General features: G+C 40.6%; 1 protein-coding gene across 4 annotated transcripts in view; it reads left to right on the top strand.

The window, feature by feature from the left end:
• znf609b (zinc finger protein 609b) overlaps window positions 1-25,331 on the top strand; it is a 146,135-nt gene that overhangs the window by 116,251 nt on the left and 4,553 nt on the right. For 3 of the 4 annotated variants that reach the window (XM_041785291.1, XM_041785284.1, XM_041785306.1), the window contains exons 4-8: window positions 12,468-12,555; window positions 15,470-17,765; window positions 18,456-18,822; window positions 20,343-20,723; window positions 22,886-22,964. In XM_041785291.1, coding sequence (XP_041641225.1) covers window positions 12,468-12,555; window positions 15,470-17,765; window positions 18,456-18,822; window positions 20,343-20,723; window positions 22,886-22,959 — 3,206 coding nt within the window. In that variant the 3' untranslated portion in view covers window positions 22,960-22,964. The remainder of the gene's footprint in view (window positions 1-12,467; window positions 12,556-15,469; window positions 17,766-18,455; window positions 18,823-20,342; window positions 20,724-22,885; window positions 22,965-25,331) is intronic. The other variant, XM_041785299.1, reaches the window with a different exon arrangement.

The raw sequence follows: 25,331 nt of genomic DNA, 5'->3' as shown, positions 1-25,331 counted from the left end.
GGCCGCCATTGGGGATGTTTATCGCCAAAGTGGTGCACACATTGGTGGTGATTTGGGAGGTGAGGCTTCGCTACATCAAGAGATGCTGATGGAGGAGAGGAAAATCGCAATGCCCATGACAGTAACCCAATGTCGTGGTGGAAAACATTGCGGTCCAGGTATCCTCCCCTGTCACAGCTGGCACGTCAGTACCTGTGCACCTCCGGGCAGAGAGGGTTTTCTCCACGGCTGGGACTAAAGTGAACAAAAAACGCTCTGCTCTTGATTCGGAAAACGTGAATCACCTCGTGTTTTTAGATAAAAACATGCACGGGCAAGATAGTACCAACATTTTTTAAAAATGTTTTGCTCATTATAAACATGATGTCATTGCTGCCGTAAGCAGCATCATTAAATTTATTTTTGTTTGACGTTTAATTTCTAACCCGTTTGTTCATGTTAAAGTTATCCATCAGTACCACAATACCTGTTTGATGGCTCTAAATGGTGCAGCTGGCTAAAAAAGTACATATAAATTAACATTAACTACTTTTGCTTTTAGCTCATTATTTCTTCATTGCAGTCTGTAATGTAATGTTGGAGGGTCCTCTAGTAGACAAATGTGTAACTACACTGTGATTAAAGCAACTGAACGTTTTACATACATATTAATAAAAAATGTGCATGAATATTCAAATATAATTCCAAATCTGTAAAAAACGATAAATTAAATTCAAATGGGACTCTATAATGACAGCCCTATAGGCCACACTGCTAGTGTGATCCCGACCCTCATCATACACTGACATCACCACTGTCTTAGAACTGAGAGAGTTCACAGGTTGCCAGGGGGCTGGGTTAAAGAGAGTCAGTCAGGGGACTCGTATAAAGTCACTCTGGTAAATGATGATACAAAGATAAGGAACCTACAAAGATACAAAGATAAGCTATTGACATTGGGTCAGGGTGTCAAACTGGACGACCATGCTAAAAAAATTCTGACATGCTAGTCTTGTCGAATCATGGTTGTGTAGCATCTTTGGGTTGTTGTTCATAATTATGTCACTCTTACAAGAGCGTTTGTCTCTCCCAACACTCATAATCAGGCTCAACGTTGACTTTGAGCTGCGACGATGCAGTCAGGCCAACGTCTGGTTGGATCTGTGAAGTCTGAGCCGGTCTTTAACTACATCCTGCAAACCAACGTCACACCATTTCCAGTTGCAGCTGTGATCCCATTTATAGTAAATACTGCGATTGACTGTTTTCTGGGCATTTTTGACTTCAGCTAGTCAGAATTATAACAGTGTTTAATCTGATCTGAAATTATTTCCAGAGGAGCATCTGTTATATGGGTGCATTAGTCCGACTTATTAAAATTTAACTTTGTATGATGTATTTCAGAGGTTCAGTTTTTAGTCTTGATGAACAAGTAAATCAAGTCCTCTTTTGTTATAGATGCACTTTCTTACTTTTTCTGCCTTTATTTTTTAGTGAGGAGGACAGTAGAGTTGGAAACAGGGAGAGATTGGGGGAGAGACATGCAGGAAAGGAGCCAAAAGCCAAACCTGATGCTGGGTTTTCTGCGTTAATGGGGTGTGACCTAACTGCTTGGCCATCTGCGCTCCCGTATATCAGCTCCTTTTAGACGTTGAACAATCATATATAATGAAATTATCTTGAAGCTGTTTCGTCTATCTTGCCTGCTTTGATGCCCTTTTTTCCATTTTTTCTTGAAAATTTGCGCAAAGAAACACACAGTCGTTGATTGACCCTATGTTGGTTAGCTTAAACTATTGTCTCAGCCCTACAATTTGTCGGAAACTATAACTTGAAAATCACTGTGACTCCTAAAATCCTCCAAGCTCTTCATTCTTGTGCACAACCAGCATCTCCAGAGCTGTAAGTGACTCATGCAGTCCGTCCCAAATTCCTGACTGCTCAGGATTTAAAGATAAGGTCGTTCTCAGGACTTTGTATTCTGACACTGACATACCCGGACAAGCTCGGCTTCATTTCATGCACCACGAGTGCAGAAACGCTCTTAAAATGGACTGCTGGAAACATGCTCAGACACTTGAATGCTCAAACGCTTCATTTATCAACGTTACAGTTATTGCTCCTGGCAGCACCCGGCTATCTTTTATCTTCTCCCCGTAATGAATACTGACACTATTTTTCTCATTGTTCTCACTTTCCTCGTCTACATGCAACCTTGATGAGAGGTGCTTTTAGTGCACAGAGAAATGGATAAGAAAGGAGCTTTTGTGCTTGCAGAGTGGAAAGACGGTTGTTAAATCTGTCAATAATTACTTAAATTTCTGACTGTGTGCAATGGGAGACTCTGGTAATGGTTTGCACCTAGTAATTTCTTGAATGTGGAAATTTCCTTGACTCGTTTAAACAAATGGAAACCTTTAATTTGATATTTGTGAGAACAGTGAAACAGTGTCGTTGCCAATCATTCCACACAAGTGATCGCCTATTTTCAAACATAACAAAAGCGTTTTGACAAGGTCAGTCAGTGAAAATGCCATTAACCCCGCTGAATTCCTGTTGAGTTGAAGCAGAGCAGAGGTCAACCTGTGAACCCGAGGCCCTCACCAGCAGCAGCACCAGAGGACCTGATATATTTTGGCCCCGCTGCAACCGAATGAAATGTGTTAAAGAGGGAGGGGGAGTTTTAGGGGCCAGAGGGGGCATTCACCCATGCAGCGACAACCTCCTCCTGACTTAATTTGTCCCCTTGCATTACCCTCTTGTTCAAGTAATCCTATACAAGTGAGCGGCGGAGTTGGGTGCATAAGGAGGCCTGCCATTTGTTGTTTCGACAGCATTGAAAAGGAAATGAGTGGTAAAATTACAAGCCAATTCTTCTCAGTAATGTGGGCTTCACTCAGCTGTCATGAGTGACCCTAATAAGGCTGACACAAAGGGGAGAGGAAGAAAAGGGGGTTGGGAGCTGCGTTTTTTTTTCCAAATCTGTGGGTTTTTTCCTCAGATAGAAATCTAGAGAGTAAAAAGACAGATCATAGCTCATGCAAACACTGACATGTAACTCCCCGTGTGTAAACAAATGATCATGCATGGAAAGTCAGCTCAGTTTGTTTTCTCCTACTGGGAAATTTGTTTGGGCTGTTTTGTCAGGGCCTTTGCATGTTTAGACAGACGGGGTGTTGACATCTTTCTCCTGACAACTTGGAAATTATTCCTCAGATGAAAGCGCTGAGATAAATTCAAATTGTTTGTAGCTTTCAGCACTGGAACTTGATCTTTTGCATGCACTAGGGCACATTTTCATGCTTTTGTCAAGATATTTTACAAAGTTAGACCCCGTGGGTAGAAGTAAACAGGTCAAAACAATGCATTATAAATTGTAAGTAGAGTCTGCGTAGACACTTTCGCAATACACTTTCCTTTAAGCCCTGCAAATTTCTGTAAACAGGGATGGGATTCTTTTGAATTTAGATTCCCGGGTTATCCAATGTAAAGAGGTGGTCAGGATGTCTGTAAAATCTTCCTAAAAGTGGGTGGAAGTATCCTTTACATTTTCAGGTAGCTAATGTTGGTGTTCAGCTTAAACTAAACCTGTTTCAAAAGTGGCATCAGTGAGCCATGTGAGCTGATTTTGCTTATCTACACACTACACATTCTTCAGTACAATGTACTTTTAGCCACCTGCTAAAGGCTCATTAATGCTCCTTTTACATGAATAACATTGGTCCATATGTTTGAAGGATACAATTATCACTACCAATATACTCACGCATGTCTGCAACATTGGGGTGGGAGTTTAAAAAAATCCATCCACCGTGGCAAACTCTGCTCCTCTCTGAAACTGAGAGCTGATTTGTTGGGGTTGAAACACATGCTGGGCTGTAAAGGAAGAGAGGGTGCACGCCATTTTCCACAAATGATAAAACCTATGGACAATCAACATGGCATATGAGGAGGAATAATGGCAATTGGGTTCCGCTCCTTTCTCTACACTCATGAAATGAGAGCACATCAGCCAGATCTAGAGGAGATGAACACTAGCTCAAGCTGCCAAGTTCTCCCTTCAGACTTTTTCCCTCCTTCTGTTTTCTCTTGTCATCTCTTTGCTGTTCTTTTCCTAATGACACGAGGAGCATTGTCACTACCTGGAGCTTGCCTGGGTCTGTTGAAGGTGGCAATGCTGTTATAGCCATGTTGGAGGTGGGATAAAGGTGGATGGAGCTAGCATGGGATGCCAGAGTTCCCGGCCTTCTTTGGCTGTCGTGAGACAAATCAGATGAAACACAGATGAGGGGAGGTTCCCACTTGAACTTGATGTAGTGACTTTTGATGCTCGCCAGTCTACAAAGTTAGGTTAGGAGGCCATGATGGGTCATGTGGTAAAGTATGTAACAGCGGCATTGTCAAGACACAACAAAAATTAAGTGTTGGATTCTCAGTGTTAAACATGTCAGAGTTGATTTTAACTCCAGTCAGTGTTAAATGGCATAAAGTGTTGAAGTTAGTCGGCATTGTTGATCCATTTAGGGTAGAGTGTTCAGATGGGTTTTGTTTGTTGCTGCTGGGAGTCCTTTGCTCATGTGTCAGGTGAATTATTATTGTTTTTGATGTTAAACACTTTTGCACCATGAGTGAAGTTATCCACTATGTTTGTCACCTCCTTTCATAGGTATGGAGTTGTTTTGCATTTTGTGAATGATCAAAATAATGGCACAGGTGGCCTAGTAGTTTAACCATTTAAGGCGGTGGTATCAATACCTCTTATTTTACCCTGTTTTACTGTGAAATTGTGTAAATTTAAACGTTTAATCAATATTTCAACTAATGTATCTCCTCTTCTTGCAATAAATGGCTGCTTTTCCCATGATAATGAAGTAATTTCATAAGCTGTCTGGAAAATTTGAAAAAACTGATACACAATAATGAGGAAAGAGGTTATGAAATTTTTCAGTCTTATCTTTTCTTTTTTATATCAGGGGTTTTGGTCCAATTATGCTCCAAACTGCAATATATTCAATTAATTAAACATGCGTTGTTGAAACTTGGGTCGCAATCTTTTGTAAGACAGACTGGTGGGCCCTGAAGCCGGATCAGTTGAGAACCACTGGTTTAAGGAACACCCTATGTATGCGGTCGGCTCAGGTTTGAATCCAGCCTGTGACACTTTCCAGAGATGCTGTGGCAACATGGGGCAAAATTAAGATTAGGGGTCTTTTCACTGAGTACAAATTGCATACTCATTATGGGCTATTTACAGCCAACAGCAAATGGAATTCCACAAGATGAAAATATTGCTGAGGTTTGCAGGTGTCATGCTTATTTAAAATGGTTTTAAACAGTGCTTATCATCTCACAAGTTTAATATAATTGAAATTATACACCAGCTATGACGTGAATGTCTTGTTTGTTTGGTTAGAATCTATAAAGCGATGATTAAGTCATGTAATGAAGAGTGATTAATCCTAGAATCTACATTTAAGAGATGAAAATGTGTGTGTTCCATATGCTGCAGGTTGGAACAGATCGTTGTTATCCACTTACTCTTGATCAAAAACAATTATATCTACATAAAATCACAGCAGAATATAATGAAAGGATCAAGTAGAAATGTCAGCATTGTAATAATGTGTCAATTGCTTTCCAAATATCTGTCACATTTCTGCTATTTCAAAAAAAAATTCAGGTTCAGACCAGTCAGAACTTTTTGGCTCTGTGGCTGAATTTCAGCATTCTGATGTAATGAAAACCCCTTCACTCGTGCCAGAGATAACTGGTCCTGTCATATTGTGTTTCTGTGCAGCGTACACACACTGAAAGCCTTTTAACAGCATGAATTTTTCTAGCCTTTTTCTAACAAATTAATTAAACATGAAGAGCTCCAACACTCTGAGTTGGTATCCACATCTTGTGTGTTTTTTTAGCACCATTCCCTTTTGAGATAAGATGCATCCAAATTCCTCTGCATGTCCTTGAGATGCTCCACATAGCATCCAAAGAGCTACTTTATTAGCATTCACAGAAAGTGTTGCAGAGGCAGAGATCTGAGGTGACCCAGAAGCCAAGGACCACTCTGACAGGATTACAGAGTTTCTTTGGCTTTGACGAGGGCAGTTGGAGTTCACTCTTTGGGGAAAAAAACTCAACTCTTAGCATAGAGTCTGCAAACAGGCATGTCGAAGGCTCTGAGCTTTAGGCAAAGAAACTGATGAAGTGAAAATGGAGCTGTTGGCCTATAATAACTTGTACAGAGGGTTCTGAAGCATGTTTGTTAGTACATGTCTGTTAGTAACAGTTATGTTAAACATTCTTATGGTTGCTCTTTCAGTGTGTTGCCTTATATAGTAATTGAATTGTAAAGCGTGCTTAATGATCGAGGTTTTATTCATCTTTTGCAACAAGTAGCACTTTAAACTACTGCTGGCCGACGAATCAATAGTGAATTCAGAGTGTAGCTGCTGAATAAAATTGATTCCCAATTGATCACAGCACTTATTCTTGTCTGCTTTTGCATTTATGAGGCAAATCTTTCTCCCCTTCACCGCATGTTTCTTTTTACTGGCAGAAATCTGAGCCTTGTACTTGAGGAAAATGCAGGGAGATTCAGCTTGTGGCAAAGATTGATGTTCCAGCAGCCCAGTGATTTGTATCACTCAGCCAAACTCCCCATGGAGTTTCTTCAGAACAAGATTGTGAAAGTCCTCGATAACCGAGCCAAAGGTTCTGACCAGGAAAAACCTTCTCAGCTGCTGGAAGATTTTTGAGATCCTGACTTAAAATTCAGGCGAACCAAGCCTGAGTAAGTGTGGGATTGTATTACTGGAATCCTTAAGTCTTAATGTGCAAAGGTAAATGTTTTAGATTCAAGACAGTGTGAGGCTGTATCAGTGTCAACTTGGCGAAACCACTAACTGGCAGAGTCAAAGACCTAAAAAAAATGACTAAATTCATTTTCATAGTTGATGCATTTGATGAAGCTGGCCCTCCAGCTCCTTCACTTGTCTTCATGCATCCCCCAGGGACGCCTGCATGCTCCCTTTGTCTTGCCTTTACATTGAGGAGAGAGTGAACGGTACCTGACTCTGAACGACCCTAAAAACTGTGTTGTCCATGATGTCAAGGCAAAAATACAAAGGCAACCTCATAAATGTTGGCCTCACCAAAACCCTTTATAGTTTTAGTCCAATTTGGTCCAAACTCAAAAACATGTTAGTCCTGTTTAGTTATTTCATTTTAGTCTTTACCTTTAGTCATAACATTAGATCTTTGCCTGAATCTGGTTCCAAATCATCCTTTTTGTGTTCTGATAAACCCTGGAGAGACAGAAGAGCTACAGATACATTGTGTTTTCATGGCTTTGCCCACAGAGGAGAAATAGCACAGATTTTGAATTTCCGGCAAAAACTAAATTACATCTTAATCTAGTTTTAGTCTCCTTGATGAAAACTAAAATTCGTTTTGACAACAAAGATCTGTTTTTAGCTAGCCTTAGTCTAATCTTCCTCATAAGAAAAAAAAAAGTGGTTGCTGAACATTTATAGCCATAGTTTTAGTCGATGAAAACACTGGTGCAGACAGAAATCTCAAAATGAAGCATCTGCAAACTCTTGAACTGTTGATCTTAAGGTTTATTTAAAAGACAAATAAAAGCAAAAAAAGCAAAACATGCTCTTTAATTCAACTCATCAGTGGCAGTCTCTTCTTTTCAGAGTTAAATTGCTGTGACAAATTTTGAAACCCATCTCAGCATTGCCCTTCTAACAGAACGCACTTAGGAAAGCGAGGCTATAGTATAGTCATGGTCATAGTACACAGTGTAGCACAGTGCTTCCCAACCTTTTTTTTTTCCTTGGAGCCCCCCCTGCATGTACTTATGAAAAGGTAAGACCCCCAAGACCCTACTGAAAAGCAAAATAATGCATTTAAAATAATTCCTCCAGGGGGTTCTGGACCCCAGGTTGGGAACCTAAGGTGTAGCAGCTCATAGTTAATCAAGTTTTAGGTAAAACATGGGCCAAATAAATATGCTGGCTCAGTCTTATGCTATATTGAAAATTTTTGAAGCCATTATTTTCCACCCAGAAAATCTCTGTTTGGCACTTTTTTCCAATGTGAGCTTCGGCCACCAGCTACATGCCCTTCTGCATCAGTGTATCTGCTGTCCGGGTCTGCAGACTTCATCAACTTTAAAAACACCAGAATGTCCCTTTAGTCAAAGGTAATACAATTCTTAATGAAGCACATTTTGTCATTTGTTGATTTTCTTGCAGTATTAGTATTATTTTCATTTTAGAGGTCCTAAAAATGGTCTTATAAGTCATTAAATTTTCACTTTAAAAAAAGTTGGGATACCCTGATTTATTTTTCTGCTTTTTTGTGACTTTATTGATAGAGGAGGACAGCAGATAGTCAGAAACAGGGACAAGAGAGCAGGGTGAGACATGCAGGAAAGGGCCACAGGCTGGATTCGAACCCAGGCCGCCTGCGTACATGGGGCGTGCCTTAAACCACTAGGCCGCCTGCACCTCCTGCTGTGTTTTTTCATGCAAAACTACCACAACCAAGAGAGAGCAGCAGCAGTTCTTTGGAGTTCACAGGTCAGCAAATTCTGACTTTTTTCAAGCCCTTATTATGTTAAAGTTCTGTTTGTCTCTTACAAAGAGAGAGCTGAGGAGGAGGCACTGTCTAACTAGTACAAATACACCGGTGATACTTAAGGTTTGAAATGTTTCCTTTCTAGACAGCCTGCAGGACATAGGTAGTGATTTTTGTTTATTAAAAGTGATACACTACCCAATATTGGTTGTTTTGACTTGTATTTTTGTTGCTGTCATATTTAAACAAGTATTCCTATTGTTTGATTTTAAATAGCATTTTATTAAGATCTACATTTTGGTATTGTGCCTAACAAAATAAAAATTTATGTAATATAATTCAACATGTTTAGCCTTCTTTTAGGGAAATCTTGTTTAATGCTGACTCTTAATGCACATCCATTGTCTAAGTTACTGCTGTAACATAAAGGCCAGATGCTAATTTTGAAAAATTAAAGACCTCTACCATCTCATGGTGTAATTTCTAACCCCATCAGTAGAGAGGACGATATCCTGCACATCATGAAAGGCTGCTCATTCATTTGCTCTGCCTTGATTTACATCCTGCCACAACCAGCTGCCAGAGCCATTTTGTGTTGGAGTGTTTGGAGAGCTGAGGGGGGGCGGGCTGTTGAAGGCGTTTTACAAAAGGTCTGTGTTCTTTTAATCTGACAGAAATGTAAAACCCCCCTCTGCTAGCCAGCACTTACTCACACCATCACTGCAGTTGGATCTAGCCTTGACCTGAGCGCTCGTGTTTTCAGGCCATAGGGTGAAGGAAGAGACTTGTGGCCAAGTGTCAGCAGGTTCCTGTAAACATATATAAATACCTCATACACTTGCTACTTTATGCCAGAGGCAGCAGGAGAAAAATGAGGTCTGAACTGTGACTTGTGTGTGGGAGGGAAAAAGATTGTAAGCCTGGGATGGTTATACCATTGAAAAGAGGAAATGAGGGTGAGGGTGAAGGAGAGAGGGGAAAATGGGGTGAGCAAGAGAGGTTTCCTAAGCTAATAAAATGCTCGGAGGGACGGAAGCTGCCAGCCAGCATTCCTGTGCCATTAGATAAGTCAGCTCGCTGCAGCCTCCAGTTTCTCTGCAGTGCTGAAGTGGCAAGCTGAGGTCACCACTGGGGAGCAAGGGGGGGACAGTGGGGGCAATAAATTGTGAATGCTTTTGTGCACGGTCGTTGCTCCTAATCCTGTGAAGCTCTTTGGTTGATGATTTACTTTTGATTTTACGAGCAAAAGCTGCAAATTATCATTCATCTGTTCTCAGAAGGCTGTCTATTTAAACTGGCCTTAAACAGCAGCAGCTCTGTGCTGTTTCCATGAACAGAATGAATGAAATGTATTCACTGCAGCTAAATGCCCAAAGTGCGGGCTTTTAGATAAGTAATTTTCTACAAATCTGCACACTTGATCTTGGAGCTTTTCTTCTAAAAAAGCCAGCTCTTTCCAGACGAAGTTTCAGGTTTCTGAAGGAGAAACATACATAGAGAATGATGTGATCTTCTGGAACTAATTTAAGATTTTAAATGCAAGGTCAGGTATCACACTTGGGACAAGTAAGACTGTGTAGCTCACACTGAGTGCTACCAAATTCACACTAGCCAAATGGCATCACAGGAGCTTCTAAGTGTGACAGATTGCAGCAATACCAGTGAAGTCAAAGAGCTTCTCTTGCACACTCACTTACAGTCTGTCAAGCTGAACCGTCCACATTGAAATGGTTTTAATGCAGCGCCATGTTTGTTTTGAACAGGCTGTTGATCCATATTCTCCCCAAGGCCGTATATTTCTGGGCTTCGAAGTAGGATGGAGGACTTAAAGGAAAAAATATGTCTCCTTATAATCCTTACTCAGAGAAATTGCCTGTGCTGCGAGACATCTTATTTTCAAGCTGAACAACACAGAACCCATATTGAGTACTCTAAGGAATATCCTGTACTAGTTTTCACTCAGGTTCTCTAATATATTTGTTTGTCTGTTTCCTCTTTTGGCTTTGCGGTGTTAAGAAAAGGTCTTTCTCTTTTGCCATCATTTTGAATAAGCAGCAATACTGTCCTAATAATCAAGTCTGATTTATACCTAAGTGTCGGATCTACACCATAGCATGCACAATACATCTGCACAGTCCTGATCGTCACACATGTAGCTCATATAAACCTCTTCAAAGTGTTACTATGCATCATAATGATGCAGACCACAAGCCCTGTGATTGGTCCCCTGGGTTGTACTGGGATGACTGCCAGTCTCTGAGTTGTCCACAGTGATATTGTGTGTACTCTTGTGTGAAATAAGTATCTAAAGACAGCGATTCAAACAACATTCAAACACTTTTATGCATCCCCGAAGAGCAATTTAGTTTATAGTCTACTAATAGAAACGAAAACGGACAAATACAAACAACTGGATACATGTCGGTGACAACAGAAGAGCAGGGCATGAACAACTATAAACCTAAGCTCTAAATAAATAAATAATGAATGTTTACAGGACCTGGCCTCTCGGTCAGTTGCATCTGTCAGCCTTAAGCCGGGCATACACTGCAATTTCCACACAACTCTCTAACAGCGGTGGTGGAAGGTCAGCTCATTCTGTGCAACTGAATTGCTTATGATGCATGAACATCGTGCATGATTTATGTTTTCAAAGTATATGGTCAAATGGTCATGCACAGTGAAAGCGGGGTGGACTGTGACAGAAATCTGTGCAGTTTACTTTAATAAAGTCTCACATGCTGAGGTTTAAGTCATATTCTCTCTATCTCTCCTGCTATCTCCCTCTCTATCACAAACACACACAGCATCACCATCCCTGTCATGTCCACGAGTAGGCCTATTTCCTGTTGTCTATTTCCTCTATTATGGGCTGGGGCATTAGAAAGTTATTCCTACTGTTTTCATGGTGATTTAGGACAGTTTACAAAGGCAAAATGCCTCAAAGTTTAGGATTCTGCTCAGGGACCTACTCTGAGAAGAAATCGTATGCAGTTATATGACCAAAACATCGACCAGTCAGGAGCAGCTGGTTAGGTTGTGGTTGTCTGTCATCCCCCTGTACACTGCACAACAAACAATGCACACCTGAAAGTTGGAACGACTTCCTAGTGCTGTGGCTCGAAATTTGTGTGTGAATTGTATGAAATTCTCATTGTGTATGCCTGGCTTTACACAGCCTGGTAGCTGAAGGTATAAAAGGGTTTGATTATTTTCTTGTTTTACTTGGAGCAGCAAGATAGTGCAGTCCTGATGTCAGTAAAGAGAATGCAGGACAGATGTGGTCTGAATGACTTACAGTCTCTTTTGGTTGAAGATGGACTCTACTGATCCTGAAACAAACTTTAACAACCAAAACATCTGAAATACATTTCCTAATCTATTTCTCTGGCAAAGTGAGTGTAAAATTTTATGCCCCCTGCTTCAGCTGATTGAGTAGCTGTGCTTTGCATCATTTCCAATGTCTTCTCTCTTTTCCTCTTTGCAGTAAAATTAACTTCAAAAGTAAAGAAATTATTTTGAGAAATTCCACATTTCGCAGTAGTACAACCTGAAACCGAAAAATACTATTTGATTAAAAAACAAGGTCAGTCAAAAGACAACGTCTGTTGGATACACAAGTTATCTTATGGCAATTGGTTGCAACTAAGCAAAGTTCTCAAAGATTTTGATGTTTTTTTTATTTTTCATGCAAATATTTGAATACCAGGCAGTATCCCCCCTGAGTTAATCCATTACATCTACCTCGAACTTAAATCATTTTAATCTGCAGTTATAAAAACAATATGTAATTTAAGGCAGGTGCATACCTTCAAAAATCATAGATTTTTTTCTCTTTCCGTTTGAAATATTGTCAAAGAAGATTGAAAATAAATTACCTTTGTTTTCTTGTTTTACAGGCATGCTGGTGGTCAACGTTACCTGGAGGAACAAGACATATGTTGGCACCTTGTTGGACTGCACACGGCATGACTGGGCACCCCCCAGGTTAGAAATATTGCCCTGGTTATTTTCATATACATATTGAAGAAAGAAGGGGTGAAAAGGGTATTTAAATATGCAACACTTACCTATTTTAATATGACTGTTGTTAAAGCTGAAGCAGCATCGGCTGGTTTTGCATAGTATCTGCTCCTCACTGTCACAGATGGTTGCTGTAAATGTCAAGGCAGAAAAGGATTCATGATTGCCATGAATCATTGATGCATTCTCTCTATCCAAGCTGCACTTGGTCTCTTAACCTTTTCATATTGTATGTGATATGGATCTGCAGTCGTAGCATCAGCTTAACGATATATACGGCTGGATGCTCATACACACTCGCCTGTGTGTTGCTGAACCTTTCACATTTTATCTTTAGTGTTGAGAGAGAGGGTTCATTGGCAGACGGCTGATGTCCCAGAAGGTAGTTGGAGAAATAGAGAGCTACTCTTACAAGCCAGATTGCTTATTCAATTATTGGGTTAATAGCTTTTCCTCAAGACTGTATAATATACTCGATCACACAGGCTGCATTTTCTTAGAACAGAGTTATGTGGGCGGTAGCTTAAGGTGTTTGTAATTTCAGAGTATTTGCCTTTGTTATGCAGAGTAAGCTGGTTGGGTAAAATACACCTCCAAGCACTTGCTTTGATTTAATTCAGCTGCACTGTATTTAAATGTAAATATAAATCTGTACTTGAAATGCAAGAATCAAGATTAAAGCAGTGCTAATGGAAAACAAGGAGGACACTGTATCAAACTGATGTATCACAGTATATCACCATAATGTTCAGTAAGTGAGGTTTGCTGGCCTCTTCTCACACCAAGATAGTCTTACAGTTTGGAGCACGACTACATTAGGGACACACCATGAATAATTCAGAAAGCTTTCAACGAACTGAATATAAACTTGGGCTTGTAATGAGTCTAAATTCCTCCACCACTGTCTGACTACGGATGTATTCACATCCCCTGCTGCGGCTGAAATTGTTTGGAGAGACTCGTGGAGGAAGCTGTGAGTCATACTAGCCTGCTGTCTCTCATTGTCACAGATTGCTAACCTTCACTGCTGTGGAGAAAGATAATTACATTACTGTTATGGAGAGATAAGGCCAAACTGCTATTTTAAGTATTCGAATGCCTGCATGTTTTGATTACAAAGTAGCCAGACAGTTCACTGCTGTCTTCTCAAATGATGTTTTTGTGTCCTTGATTTGGAAAGACATTTTTCTCTGGAAAAGTACTTATGTTGCAGCAAATTTTAGATTACTTTTGTTATGAGCAGGCAGGAAAACTGCAATGAAGTACACTTTTTGATATCATTGCTTATTACGGGTTTAGAAATTCAATCTACTGAAACCCACTGATACTTATCATTGGAATAACTGTTAGGTTTTATTCTCTGGACAATTTTTAAGGCTGTATGTGTTATTGTGGTTCATTAAAGCCTGGTACACAAAATATTTTTAGAATGGTAACCAAGTCCTCTCATGTGACAAAAATGGTGAGTGATTTAACAGTTATGTTTTATAGGGTATGGTGTGCAACCAGTACAGCCCATGACAGCAACCAGTCTCCACTCTCAAAACTTCAAATCTCATACAGGAAAACATGGCTTAAGAGTAAATAAGCTCATGTGGCTAGATGTTAGCTACCTGCTGCAGCCACTTAAGTAGTGATTTTTGGTCCAACTCCTCTCCTTTTTGCTTCAGTTTTTACAGAACACGTTGTATAAACACAGAACATGTATGCCATGGCTTTGTTTGTTGTGCTTCCTCCATCCTGATAGCCAATCACGGAGGAGGAAGCTATCTGCTATTGATAGCAGAGTGCATAATTGGCCATCCTCAGTCCAACCCCACACAACAGGATTTCTGTTGTTGATGTACAATTAAGTTGTGTTTAACATACTAGTGCAAACAGGAGAAAAGGCTCAGAAAGCAGTTAAATACATCACAGGGTATGCTGAATAGAGAGTAGCTAAAATTAGCAGTTAGCTCCACCAGTCTTCGTTCTTCTTGGCAAATGAATACTGTGCTAAATGTGGTTACTCATCACTTCGGTTGAATAGCTACACATCAGTAAAACCCTCAACAGCCTTTATACAACTTTATTTCCATTTTCTAGTTCAAAACATTGCCATACCATGTTGTCCCTACAACACACTAACTGCTAAGCTTCTCATGTTTAAATCCAGCAAAGACCTGGGGGAAAGCTCTAGCAGGAAGCCAGTGTCCATTAAATAAAGCTACAGTGGCCACTAGTGGCTTAATTACCATTTCAAAAGAGCATTTGACTGGGATTTTAGTTCTGGGTTTCCATAAATGATAGATAATTAGCTTAACCAACTCGTGAATGTTACGCCTGCTAATTTGATTTCAGAATTAAGCTGTTTAGCTGGCTAACTTCCAGCATCCGTTATATGAAATGACATAAAATAATCTAGCCTTTGCTGACTTTTTGTCGGGAGAAATCAGGACCAAAATCAGCACGATCAAGTGTGTTCTCTGCTTTGATAGAACATGCTGCACATCTGGGCATTAAAGATGCAAGATCATTTAACATGAGATCATTTCTCTCGCGATTACACAAGGGTTCTCCATTACACCATTAACAAATTATGTATCTGTCAAGGTGCGTAAAAGAACAGGTGTAAAATAGGTTTGATGTGTTTGTTTTTTCTGACTTCTTACTTATCTAGATGATTATCAAGATGGTGACAATTACCCAACCAGACATTTCTTTTCCAGGTGACTCAATTTTGTAAAGTAGTAGGTCAAAAACTTGTAGGGTAAAGTTTCTTATCGGGTATTGTTTAAAATTGAAAGTCTGAAGCTTTACAGAAGCTCTAAGGTGAAAGAAAATCAACCAAACTATCACGTCACAAACTTCTTAAATATGTCTTTTGCCCCTTCTACAGATTTTGTGAATCCCCTACAAGTGATCTTGAGATGAGGAATGGTCGTGGTCGAGGTAAGCGAATGAGGCCGAACAGCAACACACCTATCAACGAGAACAGCAACTCTTCAGACAACAAGGGAGCCACCAACAACAAGACCCGTGCTGCTTCTAACAGTAAGGGTCGGAGGGGAAGTCAGACACCATCAGAACGTCGCACCCCACCTAACAGCAACACTGAGGACATTAAGGCCAGTCCTTCCTCAACTGGAAAACGCAAGACCAAACCAGCCTCAGACATGGAACCTAATTCCAGCTCAGAGGACACCAAAGGCAACAAACGCATGAGGACAAACTCCAACAGTGGGGTAGGACCAACAGGTCTTCCTATCCCTTCTATTAAGACTGAGCCACTCCCACCTCCCCTTGACCGCAGCTGCCCCTCTCCAGTTCTTATTGACTGCCCACATCCCAACTGCAACAAGAAATACAAGCACATCAATGGTCTTAAGTACCACCAAGCACGTGCCCACAATGATGATGATATAAAGTTGGATTTAGATGGAGACAGTGAGTATGGAGAGGATTCAACTCTCCATCCTGAGCCAGGGAACTGTAATGGAGCATCTATCTCTCAGAAAGGATGCTTATCCCCAGCACGTTCTGTGACTCCAAAAGGTAGAAACTTTGATGCTCAAAGTCCTTCCCCTTCACCTGGGAAGTTTGGTTCAAAGCAGAGTAAAAAGAAAATTGCTGAGACAGATCCAGAGACTGTTGTTACGCCAATGGATGGGTGTGATGATGGGCTGTGCCTCACTGATGAGGCCAGTAATGATGGTATAGAGGACAAGAGGGGATCAGACAAGTCCAAAAAGGGTACTAAAGCTGATAAGATCGCCCAGAAAAATATGAAGTCACCAAGGCCTCCAGGCCCTGGCTCTACAGCATCCCAGCAGATGTACTCTTTTCCTTCAGGGAACCCAAATTCTTCCCCTGGGCTTACCCCAATGATACAAGGAATCCCCAAAAGTCCCACAATGAAAGGCACACAGCCTAAACCCCCAGCCATTGCAGATCCAGCCTCAAGTAGCTCAAAAGACAAGAAGAAGAAAGACAAGAAGAAAAAAGATAGCGTGAAGGAGGCAGACAGCCCCAAGCCTCCAGGAAAAGGAGGAAAACTGGAGGAAGCAAAGCTCCCATACCCTGAACCTTCTGATCAAGGAAATAAGGGTGAAGGCCTCCTGAATGGTTCTTCAGATCCTCATCAGAGTCGCTTAGCCAGTATTAAGGCTGAAGCTGACAAGATTTACAGCTTTTCTGACAATGCCCCTAGCCCCTCCATAGGTGTAGCCAGTCGGATAGATGGTAGCGGGATGCCACAGCCCCTAACACCTCTTCATGTGGTTAACCAGAATGGTGCTGATAACTCATCGGTCAAAACCAACAGTCCAGCATATTCAGACATTTCAGATGCTGGAGAGGATGGTGAAGGGAAACTAGAAGGTGTCAAAGTCAGGACAGAGGACCAAGCCATCAGGGAGAGTGTCAAAAAAGCACTCTTTCCAAACCAGCCACCCAGCAAGGATTCACCCTACTATCCTGGCTATGAGACTTACTACTCCCCCAACTATGTCAACCCCAGCCCTGGTGGGCCCAATCCAGGCACACCAGTAGCTGAGGGTCAGGGTAAGATCAAAAAAGACGATGACCAGGATCAAGTTGAGGAAAAAGTCAAGGTTGAGGTTATTGAAGACCGCAAACCTGATGGCGGTGCTCCAGGGCAGCAGCAGCAACAGCAACCCTCCGTCATCCAACAGCGGTCCAACATGTACATGCAACCGCTTTACTACAACCAGTATGCTTATGTCCCTCCATATGCATACCATGCTGATCAAGCCTACCATAACCACTTGATGAGCACCAACCCAGCCTACCGACAACAGTATGAGGAAAGGCAGCGACAGATGGCCGAACAGCATCGGGCTGCTGAGAAGAAGTCTGACGTAACCATAAAAGAACGAGAAGCCTCCATTAAGGAGGAATGGAAACAGAAAAGCCCGATGCCACCAAGCCTCTCCAAACCTTCAGGTCAGTCAGAACTGGGAAAGACGCCTCAGCCCCAGGGCAAATCCAGGGACTCACCCTCCGAGCCCTCCCCAAAATCAATGGGCATAAAGGGGGAGGACCCAAAGTCCCAGCAAGCTGAAGGACTGAAGATGAAACTGAGTGAAGGGGGCCACCATGGAAAGGAGGACTCCAAGCAAGCACTGGAGTCCAGAGGTCAGGCAGGGATGGAGCAGGCCATGTGGTACAGACAGGTAAGGGCCAAAGAACTAAAGCGGGGTTAAAACACACACTGTCAAGACTGTTGTAGATTTATTTAGATAGAAACTTTGCACCAAAAATGTAGGGAATTTTTGTTTAGTAATTTATTTCTTTGTTGTAACAATGAAATCTTATACCATGGACTGCTGTTCATGCCAGAGTGACCTACACAACCACAGTGGCTGACTTGTCACAAATGCTGGTTGAAGAATGGAATGCCATTCCACAGCAGTGTGTGACCAGGCTGGTGACCAACATGAGGAGGAGGTGTCTAACTATTGTAGCTGTGTGTAAGGTTCCTCCAAATGCTACTGAGGCTCCTGTTTGTTAAACTAATTAATTGTTTAATTGCCAAAATTTTTTGTTTCTTCAGACTTCAATCACCTAATCCACCAAACAAGAGTCAATGGCAGAAAATGCTGTTTGGCTTTGGCAGAGAAGATTTGGCAAATTTGTCATGGGTGCAACCCACATACTCAGCTCTGCTGCTCATCCCACAAATGCATATTCCTTACAGATGTGGCTCCATTTAAAAGGGAAATAAATAGGTTTTCCAAGGGTATACGATTTATTGCCAAGAAGCATTGTTGCAACAAAGAAATAATCAACCAAACACAAAGTGTGATACATTTATACAGATATTAATTCATGCTGCAGTGGACTTTCTTTCTTCCCTTCGGCAGTACCCTGAAAGCCAGAAGCCCCAAGCTGAGGATGAACACCAGCAACAACAACCTCGATGGAAAGATGAAAGGGACAGAGAGCGGGAACGAGATCGTAAACTAAAGGAGGACAGGCCCAGGCCCAAGGACAGTCAAAGTGGGCCTAAAGAGGACAGCAAAGAGGGTAGCGATCCAAGGATCACATCTGAGGACCACCGGGCCATGAGCAAAGACTCTCGTTCTAACCCTCACATGCAGTTTTCATCACCACTAGCACAGCACCAGGGCTACATGCCCTACATGCATGGTTACCCCTATGGACAAGGCTATGACCCCAACCACCCTGGATATAGGGGCATGCCTTCAGTAATGATGCAGAATTACCCAGGTATGGCATCACATTTACTACATGTGTCAGGAAGTGCTCGAGGTTCTCCAGTACACTTTTAGTTAAGTTATATATTGGGGAAAAACAGCTCACATTCTGAATAAATGTGGTAATTGCTTTGATGTTCATAAATTAAAGCCATTCTCTGGATGAGTTAAATCATTTGTGTAGAGTACGTCAGCAATTTCAGAGTTTTTACAATGTATGCCAAACTTAATGAGCAATAATCAATATTTTGATTAAACTTTTGACCCCAGTTCTATTTAAAGCCTGCATTATGACTAATACAAAAGATAGTGATGCAGCACAGCGGTTTCAGATTGTCTGTAAAGACTGCTTTGCTAGACTCAGCATGGTATCAGAGTGCTTATGTGTCAATTTTATTTAAAGCTCATTCAATTTTATGCATAACAGCTCTAATGTAGATTTTAGCATTGTTTGTGTTGTTGGTAATTTTGCAAAAATTGCAGTAATGATAGAAAAATTTAAAGCAGCAGGGAGGAAGGAGGATTTCTGTTTGACAAAGCACAGCATGGCAGTAATGAGCCAGGTCATGTCAATTATGGATTGATTTAGTTTGGCATATTTTTTTGTCTGTTTATGAAAAAGGTTAGGTAAGAAACGGCATACTCATAATTCTGGGATTGATTACATTTATGTAAATCCAAAAGTTTCTGTAGGGTGTGATATATAGTGCACCTGTGAGGAAAATGTATTTTCTCACCAACTGTACTGATAATTTACCACCAGACATGTTAACAGAACTGCTGATGGCCTGCATACGAGCCATGCTGCCACATTTGACAAAAAAAAAAGCTCCTCTTTCCTTTTTTGGTGCAGAAAATGAAAGAGCAATTTTTACAGCTGTGCCCAGTGTGTTCAACCATGTTGTAGTATTAACAGCATGTTTTCATTTTTCACACTAAAATGATTCCATGTAGAGAAAATATGCTGCTACAGACAGTTTGACTCCATGTTCTAGCTCTTTAATAAGGCAAAGTTATGTCTGGAGGTCAAAGTCAGAATCAGCTTTATTGGCCAAGTTTGATTATGCAAAAGGAATTTGATTCCGTTTAGCTTTTCTCTCAATGTACAGAAATTAAACATTAAATATAAAAATAAATAAAATCTAGACAAAGTGTAAAAAAATAAGATTTTAATATGTACAAGCTCTTGTCAGGTATTTTAACTCGCATAAACAAGTCAGTGTGCTTTGATAGTATGGTTGCAAGATGTGCAAATGGTGCAAGAATGCTGACTAGACATGATCAGAGTATAAAATATGTAAGGGTGTGGGGATATTTACATTAGGTTGGTAAGATAATTTAAGATCATTTACATTAATCACTGAAAATGTGCATGTAAGATGAGGCAACTGGTTGTAAACCCTTAAAATGAATTATGCAGACATCAAACTGGAGTGATGTTTGCATAAATGTTAAGTAATTAATCTTTGGCTGTCACATTTGTAAACATTTCAAACCTTGAATTAATACAGTCAATTTTCTTCTTCATTTTAGGCTCGTACCTACCTGGAGGCTATCCGTTTTCTCCATATGGTAGTAAAATAGCTGGAGGTGAGGAAGGCAGTGATAAATCTCGCGTTAGTCCTACTGTCTCCAAAACTGCAACGGACTCCAAAGCTTTGGATATCCTGCATCAGCACGCCAGCCAATACAAGAGCAAGTCCCCCACAGTAGGTGACAAGCCACCCCACGACAGGGAGAGGGAGCAGGACAGAGGAGCTGGCGGAGACAGAGATCGGGAAAGGGATCGCGAGAGGGAAAGAGAAAGAGACGTGGACAGACCTCGATCTTCACCATCTCAACGCATCATGCCCTCGCACCACCACCTGGCATACCCGCTGCTCTCAGGGCAATACGACCTGTCCTACGCCACAGGTAAATTCTTGTCTGGCAACTCCAATTTCTGGTGTTTAACAGTAGTTTACTCATTTAAATGTGATACTGCAGATATTCTACAGAATTGGATTCTGATTCCAATACCTAGATCTGAGTGTTGGCCGATACAGAGCATCCCTAGGATAAAAATGTAGAAGTAATGCAAATAACCATAAAATCCAGAATATAAGTTGCACCAGCAGTTAACACATAGTCTGTTTTGGGTCTCATGAGGGAGAAAAGGTTTGAATTGTCTCAATTGTGGTGATCTCTACATTCAGTTTCTGTGCTGCTGAGTAGCTTTTTCTAGTACCATCTGTTTTCACTGTGTTGACTTTGCAGTCCTAGCCACAGGTTTGGTTGTCGAGCTTTTAGCCTACAGTAATGTTGATAGCTGGTAAGTGGAGACCCACAGCCTGTGAGTCAAGGTTCCCACCTGTATTGGTCACTTGTCCTTAAAGTCTTTCCAATTAGACCAGACCTCCACAGAGTTAACTTAGGAAACTATTAAGTTCAGTATTCATGAACAGAGGGAGAAAAGCTGTTAAAAAGTGGTGCCTCCTGCCTGGTGCATGTTGTTGTGTATCTTACACACTACAAACAGTGAAGTGACCACTTTGAATACGTATTGAATGGAGGTGGAGTTCCAATTGTGTCAGGTCAGGTGCTGAGGGTGATGGTGGTGGCTTCATCAGGAGTTAAGGCTGTGCAAATCTCAGCATTTTGTACTTTGAAACTGGTCTATAGTTAGCAGATGATGTCTGGTAACAGCAAAGAAGTCCATATGGGGGGCAGGAAGTGATTCCAGCATAGACAAGCAATATCAAAACAGCACATTTTTGTGCTGTTTACAACCATGCCAACCGTTCGAGCTGCAGGGAAACAAAAAACAATCTTGGAGCTAATTTTTGTCCTGGAGTGGCGACACATTCAGGCAAAGTTTAAAAGAAGCGGAGGTAGATATGTGTTAAAAGCCTTCATCTAAATCCTGGATAGGTGGAGTCAAACAACACTTGAGTATGGTCCGATCTCACAGAGTCCCAGCTTAATTCAGTACAGTTTGTCAGAATTTGGCATGGGTAATCCCTGATCTTGCTGTGTTTTCAATGTGGATGTCCATCCAGGCTTGCTTGTTGTGATGGGAAATCTGGCTCAGTGATAAGAGTCAGTCTTTTGGCTCCCGGGTTGGTACTGGTTTGGATTTTTAAATATGTAATAAATAACAAAAATGGCAGAAAGGAAGCTGGCTCTCAAATGGGAGCAAGCTCCTGTCATTCATATGAGAGCCATTCTGTAGATCAGGCTCACTCTTAAATGACACATCATTACTTAGTTAGTCCACAAGGTTTTTTCCATAGTGGTGTATGTCTGTTATTGAAATAATGTTATGACAAAATGATGGAGAAAAGCTGCACAACTACCCCCTTAGCTCAGTGAAAGCCTCCACAAAACTCTTGTCTCTTTCATCTGGGAGAAGGAGATATTGTGAGATACCGAGGTTTGTGGTATCGATTGCATTTAAATCAGGCCAGTTGGTTAGCCTGTGGAAAACATGCAGAGATCCATCCCAGTGGATGCTGAAGTTCTCTTATGACAACGGCAGCATGCAGGTGCATGTAGAGTTTAACCATACCAACTTTCCTCCACTCCCAGGGATCCCTAACCAGAGTTTGTCAATTCCTGCTCCACCCCCCACCCCCGTGACTGCAGACAACCTTACAAACCATTGAGTTTTTTGTCATATTGGGAGAAATCACTGAAGACTGGTGTTAAGCTACTTTTAACTAATGTTACACTCTTCATCAGCTCTTTGCTGTTGTTTGGTATCATCTGATGAGAGTTAACCTGTAGCCATACTTCTTTCTGGTACCTGATACTCAATATTGCACTTTTGTACCAATACTGTTCTCGGTATTGGCCAATATCAGTATCGGTATTGGAACAACTCTATTTCATGTGACTGTTTGTACAGACTGAAGAGTCAGGTTCTGAACATGTGAAGTAGATTTAAGCCAGCAACATAAATATATGAAAACAATCACATCTTTAAACCTATTATCTAAGGTAAAACAGACTGTTAAATTATGGCAGATCAGCTATCTAAACTTAGACTCTAAATAGGCATTATGACTGATAGACCTACGTTTTCCAACTTGCCATAGGTCTCTCCTCATCAGCTATTGTTGCCAGCCAACAAGCAGCAACCCCTTCCCTCTACCCACCACCGCGGAGGTGAGAACGGTAAGACCCCTTAGCTGGAGAGAGAGGCAGTAAACAAAACACGAGCCCAGAGAGACACAGTAACCTGAGAGCAGTGTTAATGCAGGTGGCACACATTGTGCTTCGTATAAACAGGCCAGCAGAAGATATGTAGGTGAAGAGTTATGTGTACTGGCACAGATGTCCTGTGAATATAAAACCCTTTTGTTTCTTTGTCCTTGGTTTGTGTGATTCGAAGTGAAAAGAACACCCTGCTCAGCTCTGTCCGTACAATATTTATGTTGTAGACTTTGAGACAGCAACCTGTAAAGACTGCAAATCCTGGCCAAACAGCCTTTTTTTCCTCTGCTGCAGTCTTGTACAATATGCAGTGCAGCATTTAGCCCCCCAGCTCATCCATCCTAAGTAGGTCCTGTGAGGACAAGTGGATCACAGTGTTGATAATAGAGACATGGAAAGAGCCCGCCAAGATTATGAGCCAGAGCAGACTGCAGTGACATCTAGTGGAGCCTTATAAAATTACAGCCAAATAAATGTACACTCAGCTGCCAGTTTATGAGGTTCATAAAGCTGAAAGTAGTGCGAGGAATACAACAATCCTGCTATTAATTCTACATTTGAGAAGCTTGGTATGTTTTAGTGACATTGGTGATAATTAAACTGTAATGATATAAAATTAGAAGGTTTCATATGAAAACACTGTAGACTGATTAGTTTCTTTCAGCTAGGTTTACAGAATTAACTTGAAACTTTGTAGTGATAGAGATTTAATGTATTTCAGCTATGAGAGAAGTAGAAAAAACATCTAAACAGTACTGTGTTTAGGTACAGTTCTTATACTAAAGCCTCCACTTTCAGGTAGATCAGTACTTATTTGCTGAAATGTGATATCAAAACATCAGACTTAAATTGAACTTTACCTTTAAGATTAATATTACTCTTTATATTATTTCATGTTAAGGTACCACAATTGCTCATGTATTAAGTTGTAAGCATCTTAAAAAAAATCATGTAGTTTGTAAATTATTCTTCTTCAAAGTAGAAAGTATAAACTAGTAGAAAATAAATTACACAATAGTCCAATAAATTACACAGTAGGCCATTTAAATGATTGATGGCTCCTGGACCAATCATATTTCAGAACTAACAACGACATAATCAAGAGGAAAACAACCAAAAATCCGACACCTAAGCCAGTTTGGCACAATAGTGGATTTTAGATTACCGAGTCCCTCTGACAGTCAAGATTGGGGTGGAAAGTAAGCAATTACATCTATACAAATCACTGTTATTGAGTAGCTTTTTTGTGTACTTTTTTAAATCACTACTATTACTTAAGTATATTATGTGAAAATTCTTGTACTTTACTACAATTTTAAAAGAATCAAGTACTGAGTAAACAGAGCAGTAAAAGCTAAAAATGATGAGGTTGTAGCTTCCTGCCAACAAGTAAATGGACAGAAGTTTGACTTTCACAACACATGCTGTTTAGTATGTAGAGGTGCATTTTACTTTGTTTAGTCACACCTTATAATAAGCAACCTGGTAATAAATTCATATTCTCTTGTTGTTATTGCAGGTTAAGGAAAGGTCATATTTTACTGTGTAACCCCTCAGCTATCAAAAGTAGCTACTCAGTACTTTGAGTAAACAATAAATGATTGATTTTGTACTTTTACTTAAGTAGATTTATCAGCTGGTATTTTACTACGTAGGTTAATTTTAACTACAGCAACTGTATGTTTACTTGAGGACAATAGTCAAGTACTTCTTCCATCTCTGGCAGAGATGTACAAATACTAAGTTATCTAAAATTGAAAGGTACTTGAATGCAGCACATATTTCTTTTAATCATAGCCTCACAGGAATTCTTTAAATCCAGGTTCTCAGCTGGTGGTTTGGGACCCAAAAGTGGGTTTTAAATGTCTGCATGGGGAAAAACATGTCAAAGTATGAAGTGCAGAAGCCTTAAGTGGACATACATTTATATAATTTATTTTCTTCCATTTTCTTGGATAAATTTTGATTGTTCTCCAGAGATCTTGAATTATGTTTATGTTATCTAAACCTGGTTATCACATGAATATGTGTAAACATTTCAAGATCACTAATCAAAATGTCTGTTGTCAAGAACAATGGAGTAGAGTCTAATGTAGGGATGCAGGTTATTATCTTTATGGCATTGATATCTGCAGAAATAGCTCAAAAAGTCCATTATCTGAACATTTCTGAAAATATTTATGGCCACTCACCATAATGTGTACACTCTGCTGAGAGTATTTTCTCTATTACCCTCATTCCTTAAAATGTATAAAGTGTTTATAGTACTGAAGTTTTAAGTCTGAACCTCACTAGTTTGAATTTTTACACTCCAGATTTTTTTTTTTA

This window comes from Cheilinus undulatus, linkage group 1 (assembly GCF_018320785.1).
Source record: "Cheilinus undulatus linkage group 1, ASM1832078v1, whole genome shotgun sequence".
NCBI classification, from domain to species: Eukaryota; Metazoa; Chordata; class Actinopteri; order Labriformes; family Labridae; genus Cheilinus; species Cheilinus undulatus.
Note: the sequence above shows the minus strand (reverse complement) of the source record. Positions and strands in the feature narration are given on the sequence as shown.